Here is a 16,447-nt window from a genome sequence, read left to right on the forward strand (position 1 = left end):
CTGTGTCTGAATTGGGAATCCTTGGCCATCCAGTATTTATATACGGTATTGTCAAGCCATCCATCCAAAAACTTGCATCTACCCATTGTGAACCACGTGAAACTCGTCTTCTTGTCGAAGGTGCAGTGTTGGAGTGAAACTTGATACCTGGGGGGCTGGAGGAGGGTCATGGGGCAGCGGATTGGACATACCACTTGTCAATCAGGTAAAAGGGGCGATATGTTTTCTGAGACGTTTGCCCTCACACAAACCGTGCTTGGCCTGGCATAAAACACGATCCAGATTGATGAAATTATTTTTGGAAATACCTAATTTTCTATTTTAGAAAACAGTATTTTAGAACAGTGGTAACCATACTTTATTTATCATTTTCCATACTTTTTAATACCTGGAAATTGATCAAATTTATTTCCATACTTTTCCATACTTGCGTAGGAACCCTGTAGTATTCAGTGGCTACTGTCGTGCTTTTCCTCTGTGAGTAAATTGCACTTGAGGATTGGGCTTATGTCTTTTTTCATATTGCTCTTTCCAGTATGTACATTGATGCACCACTGGTATAATGCCACTAGCTAGCTAACTTAAGCTGCTGCTCTTTACCACTAGGTGAACCATTCCCAGAGTTCTGGTGAAATGCTGTTAAAAACCTGAGTCATGGCTAAAAAAACACAGAGAAGTTGTCACGGTATACTTATTGCATGCACCCTTAGGTGGCCCTATGGGGCGAACAACACTGACCCAAAATAATAACACCTTTAAAACAATCAAATCCATGGGATCTATTAGATTGAAAACAAGCAGACAAGACAACAAAAATCCCTTGGTGAGAAGCAGCAGGACCAGCAGTCCCCACACCTGAGCCTCTTAAGCACCTCCTCCATGCAAAGTGTTATGCACCTCGTTAGGTAATGCAGCACACCTGGGCAGATCTACAAGGGAAGGAAAAAGGGACAGCAGCACAGAACACATACACTGCTGTAACACATGGGAATACCAACTCAAAGCATGTTTAACGTAAAATTTCAACTGACTCTGCTCCTCTGGATTCCAGATGGAGGTCTTTGATCCACATCTGCTGCCTTCTGTGATCTTTTTTTTTTACTTCTGTCCTTTATGTAGGCCTCTATCTTTGAGACTTAAAGATAGGCCTTATCTTTTCCCCTGATTTGATTGATTGGAGCAGCTGTAAATAGTGCAAACCACAGGCATTGCTGTTGGTTTCTGCTGCCTCAGAACCTTCCTCTGGTTGCCTGCCCTTAATCTTCAGCTTGGTCTCACTCCCAGGGTGTCAAAATACATTGTTTGGGCAGTGCCCCAGCTTCATTGTAGTGAAGCTGGAGGCACCCTTTTAACCAACTGCAATGGAAACCCAATCACATCATTTTTAGATGATCAGAGCAACGGACATAATATCAAGAGTGCAAAAGTCCAATTAGGATGGGTGGAAGACGAAGTGGATAAGTCAAACAAGCACAGAACTTTGACCCAGGGGACCGGTGTTTGTGTCTTGTGTGAAACTAAATGTCAGTGTTATTGTTGTTATGAGTTATTTTGTCGAGTCATTTGCTAGTCATGTGAGTTGTTAGTCATTCGAGTGGACTCACGTGACTAACATCAACCACTGTCTTTTCCTTACTTTAACCGAGTAATTTTGTTACTTAAACCTAACCACCAACCCCGTCCCAGTCAGATTGAGTCAACTCTGCATTGAGAGCCACTGACTTCTGCATCAAGGTACAACGCAAAAGGCTTCTGCCCAAGTGTCAAACATTAAGAGTAGGCATGAGATCATGGTGCCTTCTCGAAAGCATGTCGAATTATGAGGTCCTACGCAAAAAACCTATTTCTTACCGTTTGAGACTGACTGATTTTTTTATTGGTTGTGGTATTTTTATGGAATTTATAGAGGCCCTATCATTAAAAACATGTGCGGTTGCTAGTTCACAGTTAGGACTCAAACCAAGACATGCTGATCAAAGTCAGGACCAAATAGACAGAGATGTTAATGTTGTTGCCGTTGCCATGACTTTGGTGGTCTACTGAAAACTCTTAAATGTTTCTTATTCCATTTCCAAATATCTACCATTTTTGATTCCATCTGTGATGTAATGAACGTGTTAATATTAGGATTCTCTTAATTGCTGCTGTGCAATACATGCAGCTCTACTACATTACTCCACTATACTGTTATATGCTATACTGAAACTGAAAAAAAGTACAATAAAAATTAAAGGTATGTAAAATAATGGCAATACAGGTGAGTAAATAAAGACGGATAAAATAATGATGTTACACTACTGGTAGGAAAGCAGGTAAGTACAACAGGTAAGTATGATAAGGAAAATACTGTACACAGCGAAGTACACAGGTAAGTATTCACATGATCTGCATGTGCAGTCACACAGCTGCATGTTGCAACAAATTTCTGAAAATTATCAATCCTAAACATTAAAATGGTAATGATAAACAATTAACTTCCTGATAATGCCACTCAAAGGTCTCCAAACAAAAGGATGGTTAAGGATCGACTCCACATTTCAGACTTAGGATCCCTCTGCTTTTTTCTGCTGAGGGGGAGGAGCTCCTGGTGTGAGACTCTAAACTACATGCAAACCCAGAAACAGCCACTGGATGGCAAGATATTAAATTCTCAGCGGAAACCAGTTCCAACAGATCCACTACTACTATTACTACTCAGCATTTTTCCTACACATAAGTTAACATATCTGGTCTTTAGAGATCAGCAAGCTCACACTGGTTTGGATTGACCCTAACCCAGTGAGGACAGTTTTTGATGGTTGTAATGGTCATAAATGGTTAAATAATAAACCCCACAGTTCCAGAATGTTTTTGTCATTTTCAGTTTCAATTTAAATCCTTATGGTTGTTATGTTTTCATGTCATTGGTAAAATAGGACATGACTTTGTCCATCCCTTTTTTGATCTGCTTATCAGGGGCCAGGTTGTAGGGGGAAGCAAGCTGAGCAAGGTACTCCAGATGTTCCTCTACCCAGAAATGCTTTCCAGCTCCTCCTGAAGGATCCCAAGGCACTCCCAAGCCAGATGAGATGTGAAATTCCTCCAGCATGTTCCAGGTATATCCTGGGGCCTCCTACCAGTTGCACATGCCTGGAAAACCTCTAACAGGAGATGCCCAGGAGGCATCTCAATCAGAGGGCCTTGCTGCTTGTATCTGCAAACTTGCTTTTTCAGTCACAACCCAAAGCTCATGACCATAGGTTAGGGTTGGGACGTAGATACACAAGTAAACTGAGAACTTTGCCCTCTGGCTCAGCTCCCTCTTCCAGGTCAATACCCACATTACTGCTGGGGCCAACCCAAACCGCCAATCCTTCTCAGGCTCCATTTTACCCTCACTTGAGAACAACACCCCAAGATACCCATAGGGGACAATCCACTGTCTTCTGGCAAAGAACCTTGACCTTAGACATGGAGGTGCTGACTAATCCAGACAGCTTTACACTCAAGGTTTTACACCCGGGCATTACACTGCAAACCGCCTCAGTGCCTGCTGGAGATCGTGGAGTGATGAGGACAAAAGAGCCACATCACCTGCAAACAGCAGATATGCAGTTCTGTTGTCGCCAATGATATGATATGATATTGTGATAATGGGAAAAAAATCCCTTCAACAGGGGAGAAAATGAAAGAGCAACAGAGGAGGTATCCCCCTCCCAGGACAGATAGACAGGCAATAGATGTAGTGTGTACACAATAGACCAAAGCAGACAAAATTACAATATGAAAAATCTGGATATCCACTGACATGATACAAGAAGGACTGTAAATAGATTGTAAACATATATGAAGAATATGGATTCATAATTGATGTCAGCAATTTTCAGGTTTCTCCAAACACAAAGGACCTGAGCCACACAACCTCCTCTCTATCATGGCGACTTGGAAGAGGACACACCACACAAACAGACAAAACTCGAGCACACCATTCACACAGAGGAAGCAAAGATAGAAAACCTTTCACACAAGGGAAAGAGTGAGACGAGGTGAGGATGAATCTGTTGGAGGATGAAGATCCATTTCTAGCGGCCTCAGGACAGCCAATGGTCCAGTACTGGGCAGCCTCAGTGAGAAGAAGGGACAAGGAGCAGGTGTCACTTTGAAAAGAATAGTATCACACAACATAGTTAAGACTTGTAAATGTTATACTTTTCATGTTTGAGTAACTTGTAGTGTGGAGGTGCCCAACAAATATTTTTATAGTTGCCAGTGTGCTGAGAACTACCGGTCATAATAAGGAGATATTACCGATATCCTGCATACATATTTAATATGCACACAAACAGAAAAATAATTCTGATTAAAAAAGGTAGTGCTTTAGTTGGAAAATGTATTTCCTTGACCTTAACAGGACTGCTGGCATCAGAAGGAGGCAGTGTTCACTGAACTGATCATGTTGATTACATGTTCATGCTTACTCTGCAGCTCTGAATCAAGTTCATTGAGCAGTCAGTGAGATCTGTGATGGCGGCTCACTTGCTAGAATAAACGGAAAAGATTTGACTATTAGTCACTATTAACCATAGCAGTGCTATCATTTCCTGTTTAATGCTGCTGTACTTATGTGGCAAGGATTGGAGTTTTATAAATGCAAATAAGGGGGAAAATAGAAATAACTAAGGAGGGAAGGAAACTAACTTAGGGACCGACAGCGCCACCGGGGGACTTGCACCCCAGGATATGAAAACCAAAATCTGTAAGGGCACAGGGTCGAGACTGATGAGGCAGAGACAGTAGATAAATAAAACAAATTTATTTATAATGCTGTAAAGGAAACCTAAAAAAAAAAGGGAAACTGGAGCTGCTGAAAGAAAAGATTGCAAACCAGGTAAGTACAAGAAAATATATTTTATTAACAGAGACAATCTAAAAAAAGCCAACTATAACAATACTAAAACTCTAATGAAACAAGTATAATAAACTAAAATCAGTGGGCTGAGGCCTCAGTGGGGGCAGACTACTGGAAAAGTACCCCGTCTCACTAGGCTGGGGGGCAACACTACAAACACTACAACAAAACATGCACTAAAAGAGCCCCAGTGCCTACTTGCATGCAACAGGAGTGAGGTTCTCACCACGGTGCCTAGCCTCCCACCTGAGGACACCCAGTCTGCACTGAAAAAAAACAAAAAGACACTTCCTGAAACAAAGAGAATCAAAAGTTAACAAAACCAACAACCCAACTGATCATTAAACAGTATCTCAAAACATACACTCAAAGAAAGATGTCCAACACAAATGTATTTAAAGTAAGTAAACCTAATAAATCTGGACCAAAAGAACAAATCAAAACCATACAAAATGAGCAAAGTAAGTAAATAAGCCCAAAACAGATGAAGCTGGTTCAAAAGGAAAAGAAATAGGGAAAAGAAAAGGCAAACTTAACAAAAACAAAAGCAAAACAGAACAGCAGCAGGTGAGCCTAAAACACAAAAAAGCACATGTTAGTGGGGGGAACAACTTTAAAGCAACCAGAAAACACAAAATGGGGGCCCTACTCACCACCTTCAGCAGGCAACCACCACCAGGAACCAGCAAAAGACTGAACTGAGCCAGCTGAGGCCCTTTATACTGCACCTGGGCAGGGGGAGGAGCTAAAGGAGGAGTTTTTCTGGACTACCTGGGTTGCGTTCACAACGCTTCACTGTGGTTCACTACACTTAGGAGGTTGAAACCTGTTTTAGAAACCACTGACTGAATGGTCAGCACCTTGTAGGGGCATTGTTCCAGCTCTCCTGTCGTTACCATCCAGTTACACATTAAAGGAGCAGTGTGTAGGACTTAGTGACATCTAGTGGTGAGGATTGTGGATTGCAACCAGCTGAAACTTCTCCATGTGGCAAGCGTGAATTCCCAGTTAGACTTCCTTTAGTGTTCATTGTTCAGGAGGTTTTTACTGGAAGCTAAATTATCTGCAGAGGTCATCTCCAAAACAAACAGACCCAGTAATATTAAAATGGTCCCAAAAAAAAACAACTAGAAAAACCATTGTACAATGTAAAAAAAAGAGTGTTTTTATGACACTGTGGTTGAAGAAAAATTGTGAAAACATGAAAATTCAAAAACACAAATGGCCCTACCTGGAGCAAGTGTTTAATTTGTCCATGTTTTATACTGCCAATGCTGAAAAAAGACTGACTGGGCTTTCCTGCAAATTTGCACAATTCCTATCTAAAAACGGCTTATGTGTTAGCCTTGCGATAGTCTGGCGACCTGTCCAGGGTGTGCCCTGCCTCTCGCCCAATGTCAGCTGTCAGGCTCCACCCCCACCGTGACCCTCAAGAGGATAAGCGGTTACAAAAATGGATGGATGGATGGATGGATGGATGGATGGATGGATGGATGGATGGGTTAGAGTTAGGGGATGAATGTCTAAAGACAACTGGATACAGCACTGGAATTGGGGCCTTGTTCATTCCCATAAAAGATGCTCAATGTCTCATGAAGCCAAAAAAGTTTGACTTCCTGAGTGTAAAATTATTCAGATCTTCCACATCACTGGGCCCATAGTGCCAGCATACTAGAGACTTCTGCCAGCTGAGTGGCTACCTTTCAGTTTAGCCCTCCGCTATCTTGAATGGGAATTAAATGATTTCATTGTTCGGCTCCTCTCGACTTTTGAAATGTTTTCAGACTGAATGGATCAAATCCCAATAGTCAAACAATTTATTTCATGTGGGTTGGAACGCTAAAAAAATATGTATCCACTGATCCACTTATAGACGTGTCTTTCCCAATGTAAGTCTATGAGAAAAAACCTTTTTGACATGACATGACATCAGGCGATGGACCCAAAAGTTGTCGTTACATGGTTTTCCCACTATGCAAGTTGGCTTCAAAGCCCGGTGCAGTTCCAAGGGGCCCGGGCAGGAGAGTAAGCCCCTTTTCTCTTCACAGGTTGAGAGCATAGACTATCCTTGGTCAGGAGACACTATCTTAGGAAAAGGTGCAGTACTTAAAAGACAATTGGGATGACCTACTGGCAACAAAGTTATGACACAAAAAAGCAAATAAATCCGATTAAGATTTACTGCAAGAGTGAAGAACAATGACCAACCTACAGTACTTGCCAAGGTAGTGGTAGCTTGATATAATGATTCAAATTGGAAATGGAACTCAACAAGGAATGGATAAATACAACAAGTCACTGAACATGAAAAAATACTGACATCATCCAAGTGAACTTCCACTATAGGCTACTGACATCTCCCGACATGCTGAAGATTACATAAATGCCATTACAGTGTAGTGCAAGTTACAAACAGAGATGTCAGAAGCTCTAGGTGCTTTGAAGACACTTGCCAGTAATCTTTAGACAAGTCTAATTTGATAAAACAGTGAACAGATCCATAGCATGTCAATTTAATCGTTCACCCTACAGGCCAGGTTTTGCAACACTGTTTACCTTTCTATAATCGATAGAAAAACGTGTTCCATGTTCCATCAGGCCAGACAAACATGCTGAGCTCTGTGAACCTGAGGTAAGAGTAACAAGGCCATGTTGTTATCAACCTCATCCTGCTTTAAGGTGGATTCACTCCATTTGCATGCTGCTTAATAGTAAAATTGCAGAGTAGTGGTTTGGCAAAGGAGCATCTAGTAAATATTGTACAATAGTCATTTTCACAGCAGAAATTTTGACTTGCCAGAGCAGGTAAAACACAAGTGGAACTAATAACATCAATGATTGCTCAAGAGGGTGTCTAAGGTAAGGCTTTTCAGTGAGCTATCATGCACGAAACTAGGCCCTGGAATTGCCTCACCTGAACATAGTAGCTAACCTGAAATAACGTTATCAATTACCTCTGCACTTTTCCTGCTGAGACAAGTTAAAATGTCTTCCATAATAAATTAGAGATGTTCTGATACTGATACCGGCATCAGAATTGCTTCGGATACCAACTAAGATGCTGGATCGTCTATTGACGAATATGCAAGTCTATACAGTGCTCCATTTTATTAATAAACTTTAAAGTAGTTAAATGTGGCAGTTTTCCCCAGGAATTTGTTTTTCCTTTGCCACTCTAGAACGGTAACTTAGACAGCAAGTTTTGCTGTGAAGCCACTGGCAACTACTGTTTCAGAGCAGTGAAGAAGAATTTATTTCCAATAAATAGTGGAAATCATGAACGCAATTTGGTCATCTCTATGGCATTCATTCCCGATGTGTATTTGTACCTGTTTTAAAAGTTTTAACCTGAGCCATACCATACAACAAAGATAGCAATTCACATAGATATGGACTTTGTAGTGTACAGTTATTCATTTTATTTTTTAATGCAATGGTATCTGATCGGTACTTGGTATTGGCCAGTATGCAAGTTCAGGTATCAGAATTGGTATTGAGAAGGAAAAAATGGTAATATTCACCATCTTAGTTTAGCATGTCAGTATGCTAACATGAGCTAATTAGCACTAACACAAAGTACATCTGTGGCTAATGGAAGTGTCAGGTATTTGGTCATAATCAAAGTATTAGGTAAACTAGAGACCATCTGGCGATGGGATCACTCTAGCCGCAATACCGTGATCCACCATTTAAGGGTACAGTAACACATGAGCGAAATTACTACTGACAAATATTCTCCTCCTGTTCACTTCCATACAGTGTGAGCAGAGGGGCAAATACAAATTTTGCTTCCAGTGATAAAGAGAATTCATATTTTTGTGAGGAGTTCAACTTTGGTGAACTTTGACCAGTGAAGTCGCAGCCTCAACCAACAGGAAAGAAGTATGTCTTGAGGAGACATTGATTGTTGCCATGTCTAACCTGATATTGTATGATATTGTCCATGAAAAACTGCTCCACATGAGAGATGTTGCCTAACTGGCAGAAACGACATCTATTGCATGTCTGTCCGTCCTGGAAGAGGGATCCCTCCTCAGTTGCTCTTCCTGAGGTTTCTACCGTTTTTTTTCCCCGTTAAAGGGTTTTTTTTGGGGGAGTTTTTCCTTATCTGCTGTGAGGGTCATAAGGACAGAGGGATGTCGTATGCTGTAAAGCCCTGTGAGGCAAATTGTGATTTGTGATATTGGGCTTTATAAATAAAATTGATTGATTGAACTGTATTTATCTGCATGCTAGCTAATATTAGTTAGCAAGCAAAATTTCCATGTGCACCACACCCAGCGCTGCCTACATTCAACATGAATATCACCACTGCAGGTGATATTCATGTTGAATGTAGGCAGCGCTTCGGCAGGCTCCCTTCCAGCTCCCTTGCTTGGACACCCATTTTTTGAACGCGACCTTCACTGTGATCTGAACTACACATCTGTGAGGTGACTTTATCTCATACAGCTGTGACATTAATGCTTGACATTAACACTGACAAAATCTGTCATCTGCCAAAGTACTCAAAATGGCTTCTGTGGTGGTTGTTACGCCCCACCCCTATGGGGTGAACAAAACTCCAACACTGACCCAAAATAACCACATGAACACCTTTAAAACAATCAAATCCATGGGATTTATTAGAATGAAAACAAGCAAACAAAACAACAAAAATCCCAGGCTGAGAGGCAGCAGGACCAGCAGTCCCCACACCAGAGGCCTCTCTCCTTTGCTGCTGGCACAGGAGCTCTTAAAAACCTCCTCCATGCCTGGTGTGATGCACCTCATTAGGTAATACAGCATACCTGGGCAGACCTACAAGGGAGAGAAAAAGGGACAGCAGCACAGAACACATACACTGCTGTAACAGTGGTAAACTCTACAATTGGTGTCACCACGACCACATTTGATGACATGCACAGACTCACAGACTCACCAAGTGAAAATGTTACCAGCCTTTGCCATACTGCATAATTAGAATTTTGACCTGATAAATGTCAGGGAATCACCAAATTTATTATAATTCATCCTCTGGTAAAAATGTCTGTAGCCTACTGAATTATATAGCAATCCACCCATATTTCTATACTATACTAAATTTAAACATGGAAGTGTCCTGTTCCCAATCTTTTTCTTGCTTGTGAGTTGTGACACCTTATGACTAAGGCTGTGAGCATTGGCAGTCTGAAGAGGTGACATTGTGCAGCATTTCACTTCCAAAAACAAGACTATGTAGAGAGAGAGAACAAAATTGTGTCTATTTTTTTTTCTATTCCTTCACTTGCTAAGTTTGTAACCATTGCTTAAATGCAGGGACCAAATTCGTTTTGTTTTTTTGTTTGTTTTTTTGAAGGGCTAAGCGCTAAAAGCAAAAGGAGCCGGAGTCGCTCCCCTGACTCTCTGGCTCTAGAGACCAATGTCAAACACCCCTCACAGAACCTGAGCAAAGCGCCATGACTAACCAGATATTGTGAAACAGAGATGCTTCAACACTGCTGCTGCATAAAGACAAACAGCAGTGAAACAGATGTTATGCTTCTGCCCCAACAAATACACACTTGTTTAGTGCACTGTTAGTGCAGCGTTTACAGATGATCTTAGCTAACATTAGACTGTAAAACCATTTAGCCATTATATCAGTTGTGGGAAGAATTCAGTCAGATTTTACCGTTCATTTATTTACCAACTGTGTTTAACATGTTATAATAATTCCAGATCCAGCCCCTCCCCTTTTGTCCTGCAGGTACCCGTTTTTCATCTTTCCCACCACCTGCTGTAGCGGCCCATCTCCACTTTGTCTTTCTAGTGTTATTCTACCTTTCTGCTCCTGCCTGACTGATCCATTGCCTGCCACACGGTTTGATAATGCTCTGCCTTGACCCTTTTTGGATTGGTTTACATGATCTGACCGTCTATGGTTTTGACCCTTGCCTGCCTCACTGAACCAAGTAAACTTGGACTGTTATTCTACCTGCCTGTCTTTGAGTTGTGCTTCTGAGTCCAAGCTTTCTGAATCTTATTTTTGAGCATTTTCTGTAACACTAAGGACAATGTTTCTTTCTTTTCTGACAACATTTCCAGATGCAAAACAATAATTTATTCCTCAGAGAAACTCGTAGTCTGCATCACTTCACATGCAACAACACAAGCTCTCAAAATTAACATTTCTTGCTGTGTTGCCCTTGAAAAGAAAACAAATGTGATTCAAACACATCTGTCCTTCTCGGCATAGATAAGCAGTGGGTGATGATTCCACTTGCAAAAAATGTTTTGTTTTCTATTTTGTACATGTTACATAAAGGTTCACAAGGTGAATAAAACCCATTAAAAATCATATCTCAAAAGATACAAATGCTAGTAAACCACAATCTGACCACTGTCTGTCATCATGAGAACGCAACTAGAAAACAGAAATGGAAAATTTCAAACTGACCACAAATAAACTCAGGGAATGTTTTCATGGTCCAAACAAACAGTCTGGAATTTGGATTGATGACCAAATTTTCCAGTAAACCACACGAATCTCCAAATTACTACCGTATGCAGGATAGAAAAGTAATATATTGTACTACCAGCATGCTGAAAGAAAGGCTGTTATCCAACAAGTGTTACACAGGCTGTCACTGTAATAAAGACAGTGCCCTCAGATGGGGTTTAGACAAACAGATTAGTAGAGTTCAACAAACTTTGAGAATCTTGACAAGGCGAACTGAAGCTTTGGCTCACGGTGACACTTTACTAAGACACGTTGGGTTTTCCTCTGTACATGCACAGGTGTGTGGGCTACAAGTTGCCACCATCATTGACTAAAACCAGTAGAATATAGCTTCTCAAGATGAATCTCCACCCAGTCTAAGAACTGTAATCTCACACCTGCTAATATGGCAAGTCTTCATGTTACTGCACTGTTTAGCTCTACAGAGCATAGAGCGTGTGATGTGAACACTTCTCTGCTCTCTGTGAGGTACTGATGTGATTTGGATGATGACCACTAGATGGCACCAGTGAATCTAGCTGGTAAGAAGCCAGCTCCAGCTCCTCTCCCTGCTCATTTTAAAAGGCAGGAATGCATTGGAAAAGCAAGTGTGTGACCCAGGGGTTGCTGGTTCATATCTCTGGACAGAACGAAACATTAAGGCATCAACCAGGTTTCTTGAGTTAGAGTTCACCTACTGACATAGTTGTTTTGTTACTACAGAAACAAAGGGAAATGTGAAATTTTTTGTAGTGTACTCTTACATCAGTTATTTCAAAAAGTGATGGATGTATACAAACCTTCAAACAAGGGTCGAAATGTCTCACCTCATGAAATCTGGAAATGAAATGACCTTTCAAAATGTAAATAAATTCCTGAATAGGTGCTAAATATACCTTTCCTAATGGATGCACCATGTCCCTGTAACGTAAAAATACAGGTATTAAAATGCTTAATCAGCATCATGAAGGAGTACACAATGAAACAACAGTGGGAACACTAAACCCGCAGTTCTCCCTGCTGTTCTCATTCTACTGCTGATGTTAGTGACTGAACACATTCAGTAAATTTTTTTCTACACACAAAAAACATTCACGTGTCCTTAAACCCTCAATACATATCATAGTCTAATACTGCCATTGTGCTTTCAACATGCAATAACTTAAATCTGAGTCATCCATGCAGGAAACTAAAGCAGCCAGTCATCAGCCCAAAAGGAAATCCTGGCTAATCTCATGTCTGTATCACATTTAAACAAGAATCAAAGTACAATACAATGAAAGTGCTCAACAATAGCATGTATGACACACTTAATATAATAAGAGGTTTGAATTATATATTATTTAAGGTTAATATGGGTGACACACTGCGTAGGCAAAAAAATCACAACTTGGACAAAACAAGGTTTCAGGGTTTCATGAGTGCCAAGAACTTACAATACCATAGCCTCCCATTTCAAGATAATGCTATTCGTCTTCATTTGAGGTTAAACATGGAAAAGTTACTGACAACATATACAAACAAAAAAATGTAAAACAAGTAATGTAATTTTTTTAAGGCAACAAACAAGCTGCTCTCACATTTTCAGAACTGAGAACACTACAATAGAATAAAGCTCATTTGGGTATAAAATGGAAAACAAACATTCTGTGGGTCCACAAAAGCAGCCTCCCATTCATTGTCTACAGAGCAGCTGCAGACTTTATACCCTATGACATCACAAGTTCGACACTTCTCTGGTTTCTGGCTTTGACGGAGAGTAGCTCATGTTCACTAATATTGATTGAACTTTCCTCAACCATGGAAATAACATATTGGAATTCTTATTTTAGGTGGTGTTCTCCTTTAAAAACATCTTAATCTCCCAATTGAGGCTATGCTATACATATATAAATATATATATATATATATATATATATACCCCTCTCAGGGTGGTGTCTGTGTCATCCTCAAGCTCGGGTCCTCTACCAGAGGCCTGGGAGTATCTTAGCTGTTCCTAGGACTGGACCCTTCTGGACTGAGGCTTCAGATATTGTTCCTGGAATCTGCCGGAGCCACTCTCCCAGTTTGGGGGTCACTGCCCTGAGGGCTCCTACTACCATGGGGACCACGTCAACTTTGACCTTACACATCTGTTCCCACTGTTCTTTCAACCCTTGATACTTCTCCACCTTTTCGTGTTCCTTTGGGAGGGCAGAGAATTGATGGAATATATATACAGTATATATATATATATATATATATATATGTATGTATGTATATATACCAATAGTAATATATTTTTTAAGGCAACCAACAATTAATTTAGCAGCCGTTCTAGCATATTAAACATGTCTCTTATTATTTTTAATATAGCAAAATTATGAGTCTTAGAATAGATGTATCATAAAGGGGTAAAAAAAATGCTTAAATGCATATCTAATTTGACAATGCATATATAATTTTTCTCAGTGCCTAAAAGATACAACATTAAAGGGAAACTACACCCATTTTCAAAATTCATATGTTATTCCTATAGTATATGACAGTCCAAAAATATTAGTGAACATGAGCAACTAGACTGCTGAAACTCAAATCTGTGATGTCATCGAGTATAAAGTCTGGAGCTGCTCCATAGACAATGAACTGGTGTTTTAGATGACACAGAGAGCACCCAGGGGAATGTTCTGAGTATATGGGCACATTTTCTGTTTAATATCTGAGAAGACTACAATATAAAAAGCCCATCTGAGTATAAAAAAAGGAAACAAACATTCTGTGGCTCCACAAAATCCGTCTCACATTCATTGTCAGTAGCCCTTTTTACACAGAGATCGTGCTGTAGGGCCGCTATAAGTCCTTTCTTCAAGCCTCCTTTGCATTTTAACATAGAACAAAACAACAGTGGCATCATGCCTCCAGTGTGATTATAGACAGCATGCCAGCATTGCTGAATCAAAAGAGACTTTACAGGCATGATGTGTAACACCAAAGCCACAGCCTCAGACATGTCGGCAGCGCTTTATAAACAATAACAATGACATAACATGGCAATAACAATCATTTACCATCTCTGTTATATGATGGCTGATCTCACCCACTGCTCCAAGGGTAAGGAGCTTGAGGACCTCCTTGTTTTCCGAATTTGCGGACATTTTTAGCGGCTGTTCTTCTTCCTTAAGTTAGCTGCTAACTGCTATCAGCTTTTTAAATCTCCTGCAGTGGCTCACATGCATTACATATTGTCAAAATGTTCCTCCTGTGCCACCCGTGATCCTGTCCCGCCAGCTGTCTCGTTTATACAGATGTTGTTTGGCACAATTACTTCCTCTGATGCCGCCTTACATGCAACAACTCTGTGCCCCCGTTTCACGATTGTACCTTTAATACAGAATGGTGAGGAAGCATAATGCCGTTAAAGTCCTGCCTTGAAGAGGCAGTGTAAAAGGGACTTAAGGAGCAGCTCCAAACTTAATAAAAAAATCGCCGGTTTTAGACTTACTTCTCTAGTTTTAGCCTTTGAGAGAGAGTAGTTTATGACCACAAATCTTGAACTTTCCTAAACCATGGAAATAATATATTTATTTTTTTTAATATAGTTGGTGTTAGCCTTTAACTTCCCTGAATATTTGTGTTAATGATTGATCCATGTTTTGATGTATTTTCTGTAGCTGAATAATCATGCAGTATTTTTATAGACTTTTATCAGTGGGTCTATTTTATTTTATTAGATTTTGATAGATTAAAAAAAATGCATGCTTTACATGGATAAGTTTGACCCAATAGGAGATGAGTGCGGTGCCCTACGTGAGACGTAAGGGGCGTTCCAGTGCCGCGTCCTCTTCTCAGTAGTAAGCGGAGTTGACTGTAGCGCTCGAGCTCCATTGAAAGTGGCTCCCCGCTTCAGTGACAATACAGGCGGACAAGGGGGCGGACCAGCGAGAGGAAACTTCACAGAAAACAACAGCAGTCACTCCGCTGACCTCCATATAACTGTTAATATTTATCAGCGGTAATATTTCCGAAGACAGCCAACTGTGTTCGCTGACAGACACGCCAGGGGCTGCGGCGGTGGCTCGCCCGGAGAAGGAATAACGTTAGGAGGACAACGGAGAGAAAGGTGAGGCGAAGGCACGTTTGGGAAGAAGCGAAGGAGGACAGTAACAAGAACTCAGCCACAGGTAGCCTCACGTTAGCCGCCGTGGCAGAAGATATCAAAGTGCAGGCGGGTCATGCGGATTTCTCCGGTCGCTGAGCGGAGCGCCGAGTCGCAGCAATAATAACCGGTGGGAAAGAGAGAAGAAGCAGAAAACACAAGAACCAGACCGCTTCTCTGCCGCTCCGTCTGCCAGTCCAAGCGGGCTCCCGGTCAGAGAGAAGAGCCACCATGTCCCGGAGAAAGCAGAGCAAACCCCGGCAGATAAAACGTAAGGATGAAACAAGCTTATTTGTTAATGTTGTCTTTTTTGTTGGAGTGTTGTGAGTAGTTGTAGTGTGGTGAGAGGCACGCGCGCTCTGGGCAGAAGCCGCGTGCTTAGTGCGGCGCTTCGCTTCAACTGTGCGTTCACTATAAAGTTAATAAGTAGTATGAAACCCAGCTGTAACGCCCGACTGTGTCGACAGCAGGCTAGTTTCATGACACCGTCTTTCTGAGTAAATGTCGCTTAAAACACAGCCTAAAGGCCCACACAAGACTTTGATGATATCAGTAAATTGAACCTTAAAGTACAAGTTCAGTTGAGTTCAGATAGGATAGAGTATTTTCTCAGAATAGCCGAGTGACGTAGCCTACACCCTTTTAAAGCCCAAAATATTTAAGCGCCACTTTAGAAGCCTCGTTATCTTGACTGTGCAAGAATATGAAAAAGTTTTCATTTTATTACCCTGTAAAGAATGCTTTGTCCATTGGCAGCTAAAACTGTAGCTGTGGCTTCCTGTTTAATTCTGTTGTGGAAACGTCAGTGTTCTCTGAAAAAGCCGATGTGAACAGAGATAAAGCAGCGATCCGATGTGAGGCCAGATAAAGATTAAAATTGGATCTTTTTTATTTGTTTTCTGTCTGAGGCAGCGCCGAGGCCGCCGTTGCATTTTCCCCCTGGCTTTTCACTTCTCTTTCCCAG

At 41.1% G+C, this 16,447-nt stretch overlaps 1 protein-coding gene across 1 annotated transcript in view; it reads left to right on the top strand.

Moving 5' to 3' along the window:
* The first annotated feature begins 15,195 nt into the window (after positions 1-15,195).
* The window catches only part of zfpm1 (zinc finger protein, FOG family member 1), a 128,148-nt gene continuing 126,896 nt past the window's right edge, over positions 15,196-16,447 (top strand). Inside the window, exon 1 of the mRNA XM_050072389.1 lies at positions 15,196-15,754. Coding sequence (XP_049928346.1) covers positions 15,715-15,754 — 40 coding nt within the window. The 5' untranslated portion in view covers positions 15,196-15,714. The remainder of the gene's footprint in view (positions 15,755-16,447) is intronic.

This window comes from Epinephelus moara, chromosome 20, assembly GCF_006386435.1.
Source record: "Epinephelus moara isolate mb chromosome 20, YSFRI_EMoa_1.0, whole genome shotgun sequence".
In the NCBI taxonomy this organism is placed as follows: Eukaryota; Metazoa; Chordata; class Actinopteri; order Perciformes; family Serranidae; genus Epinephelus; species Epinephelus moara.